Genomic DNA, 2500 nt, shown 5'->3' with positions numbered 1-2500 from the left:
TAGCTTAGTGTAAGTATGGTAAATAGCTGAATGAATCCACGAAAAAAGGGCTAAAATATGCAGCGCCCTTACAGTTAAACTCAAGTGCTGATTAAATGTGTTCACATATGTTAAGCTATTAGGCCCATGTAATGAGGTCTTATCACTAATTAACATAGTAATTGCATGAATATCATTTGAAACATTTCCAGTTTGCCTGTGTAAAGTGGATAACTGCAATCTCTTTGGATAAATTCCTTCTTGCTGACACGTGCCTTAACAAATAATCATAAAAAGTTATTTTACTGTTTTCATCATCTTTTTATTCATATACAGAGAAGGCATATTTCTATCACTACAGAAAGGTGCAGGAAATGCTTTTGCAATGACATTCATCTCATGGGAATATTTATCTGTCTCTTTTATTTATCTGTCTTTGAGCAGTCAAACGAATAATGCATATTATGATAAAACTAAAATTCATTATCTTCATATATGACCTGTGATGCTATAAACTGTACCTTATTTAATTTGTGTCTATTTAAGCCCTGCTAGGTGTGCTAAATGCCTTTGAAGCCAACAAAAAGATACAAAGAAATCAGGAACAGTTAATTTACAGACTCTACTAATACACCTTTCATTCATTTAAGAGTAGCTGATCATTAACACCTGAAATTACAGATTCTTAAGTTCAGTGGTGTTACAGGCTGATTTCGGCAACCTCATTTCCTATATCTTATTCAGTGTGGTCTGATAATTACCACTGTATACTAAAAACGTAAATATGAATATTGGAATATTCTTCATCCATTTGATCAAATATTTTAATAAAAAGTAATTATGAAATTCTGAATTAGTTAGAAACACGGGATATGAATTGATAGGACAGTACAGAAAAATATTCCTGTGAAATAGTTACATAAACTCCCCATCTCATCTGCATCGAAAATGGCTTACTACACTAAATGTGCTGTGTAATGATGGTTTAGAAATAATAAATAGATGATTGTATGGTTTTTGCATGTTTTTTAGAGGGATAACTAATTTCAAACAGTGAAAGGTGTTTAAATAGCTATGGATATACCTCAGCTATAATCTGTTTCTTTGATATGACTAATCCACCTCTACATTTATTAATAAAACAGCTGACTAATTCTCGTACACTAATTCTTACTTGTTCTCTTATCTAAAGTGATATCAGTTTAGGTCATTACAATGTTATATAAGTACTTTTCGTTGAAAGTATTTGCATTTGAAAGGAACCCACCCAATCACTCTTTATGGTGACTATGAATTGAGTACAGTTGTCAGTTGCAAAGAAATATATTATATTACTGGACTTACTGCAACAAGTGTAATAGTAAACTGACACACGATCCTATACCTGTCTCATTTGTTATGCACAGACTTTAACAATAGTCACAAGTTTCATCAAGGTAGTGTAAAGCTTAGAAACAACAACAACAACAACAACAACAACAACAACAACAAAAGAACACAATACTCACTACTTCAGCAGGTCGGTAATACTTAGGGTTGATCTTCACTCTCACAATGTCTGATCCTTTTTCCTTTCCAACTTCATCAACACCTGAGCCTTCCCAGTAAATCTCACGTCCAATCTTTAGAGAACAGAAGACACCCTTTCTCAGTTTTCTTTTGTTTTGGAGCTCAATTGTAAGGCAGGGTTACTGAATTAAACCTTTCATAAAAAAATAATCTCCTTGGAGTCTTTGCTTGTTAATGTACAACAAAATGCAGAAGAGTACAAAATATCTTATAGGCAACCATGATAAACTGCAAACTGTAGGTTGCATATAACTCATAATCATTGAAAGGCCAACATTGCCAAGACCTCTCTCTCTCTCTCTCTCTTACCTCTTTGAATGCAGCCTCAACAAACTCTCGGACGGAATGGACTTCACCTGTGGCCAGAACAAAGTCCTCGGGTTCTTCTTTTTGGAGCATCTTCCACATTCCCTGTACAATGGATAAAATGCTACACTATTGTCTGTACTTATTTGCTAAACAGCATTTGTTTATCTCCTTAATAATAGAGCCTTCTCATAAGTTAATGTACATTCTCACAAAATCACTAGGAGAAAATAATCCACTACTTAGGAATATATAACAAATTCAATATTGCAATACAACTATCAGGAATGAAATTTTTACAGAATACTCTCTTCCTTCATTGATAACATACAATAAATCAATTTCTCTTTTTCTCTGATCCTAATCTAACCAAGTATAAACAGTTACTTGAAGAGACCAAGCATACCTCAACATAGTCTTTTGCATGACCCCAATCTCTCTGCGAGTCGATATTTCCGAGTTCAAACTTGTCTAGGAATCCTAAGTGTATCTTGGCCACTGACCGGGTGATCTTACGAGTGACAAATGTTTCACCTCTTCTGGGAGATTCGTGATTGAAGAGGATGCCATTACAGGCAAACATGCCATAGGCCTCTCGGTAGTTCACAACTATCCAGTAAGCATAGAGTTTTGCAGCACCTGCAAT

The 2500-nt window shown here is 34.5% G+C and overlaps 1 protein-coding gene across 2 annotated transcripts in view; it reads right to left on the bottom strand.

The window, feature by feature from the left end:
* The window catches only part of LOC125035626 (GDP-mannose 4,6 dehydratase-like), a 17198-nt gene that overhangs the window by 7064 nt on the left and 7634 nt on the right, over positions 1 to 2500 (bottom strand). For both annotated transcript variants that reach the window (XM_047627941.1, XM_047627940.1), the window contains 3 exons: positions 2261 to 2493; positions 1858 to 1959; positions 1488 to 1601 (listed from right to left, as the gene is read on the bottom strand). In XM_047627941.1, the coding sequence (XP_047483897.1) occupies positions 1488 to 1601; positions 1858 to 1959; positions 2261 to 2493 (449 nt within the window). The remainder of the gene's footprint in view (positions 1 to 1487; positions 1602 to 1857; positions 1960 to 2260; positions 2494 to 2500) is intronic.

Source organism: Penaeus chinensis, chromosome 2 (genome assembly GCF_019202785.1).
Source record: "Penaeus chinensis breed Huanghai No. 1 chromosome 2, ASM1920278v2, whole genome shotgun sequence".
In the NCBI taxonomy this organism is placed as follows: Eukaryota; Metazoa; Arthropoda; class Malacostraca; order Decapoda; family Penaeidae; genus Penaeus; species Penaeus chinensis.
The sequence above is the reverse complement of the archived record's forward strand: the minus strand, read 5'-3'. Positions and strand labels throughout refer to the sequence as shown.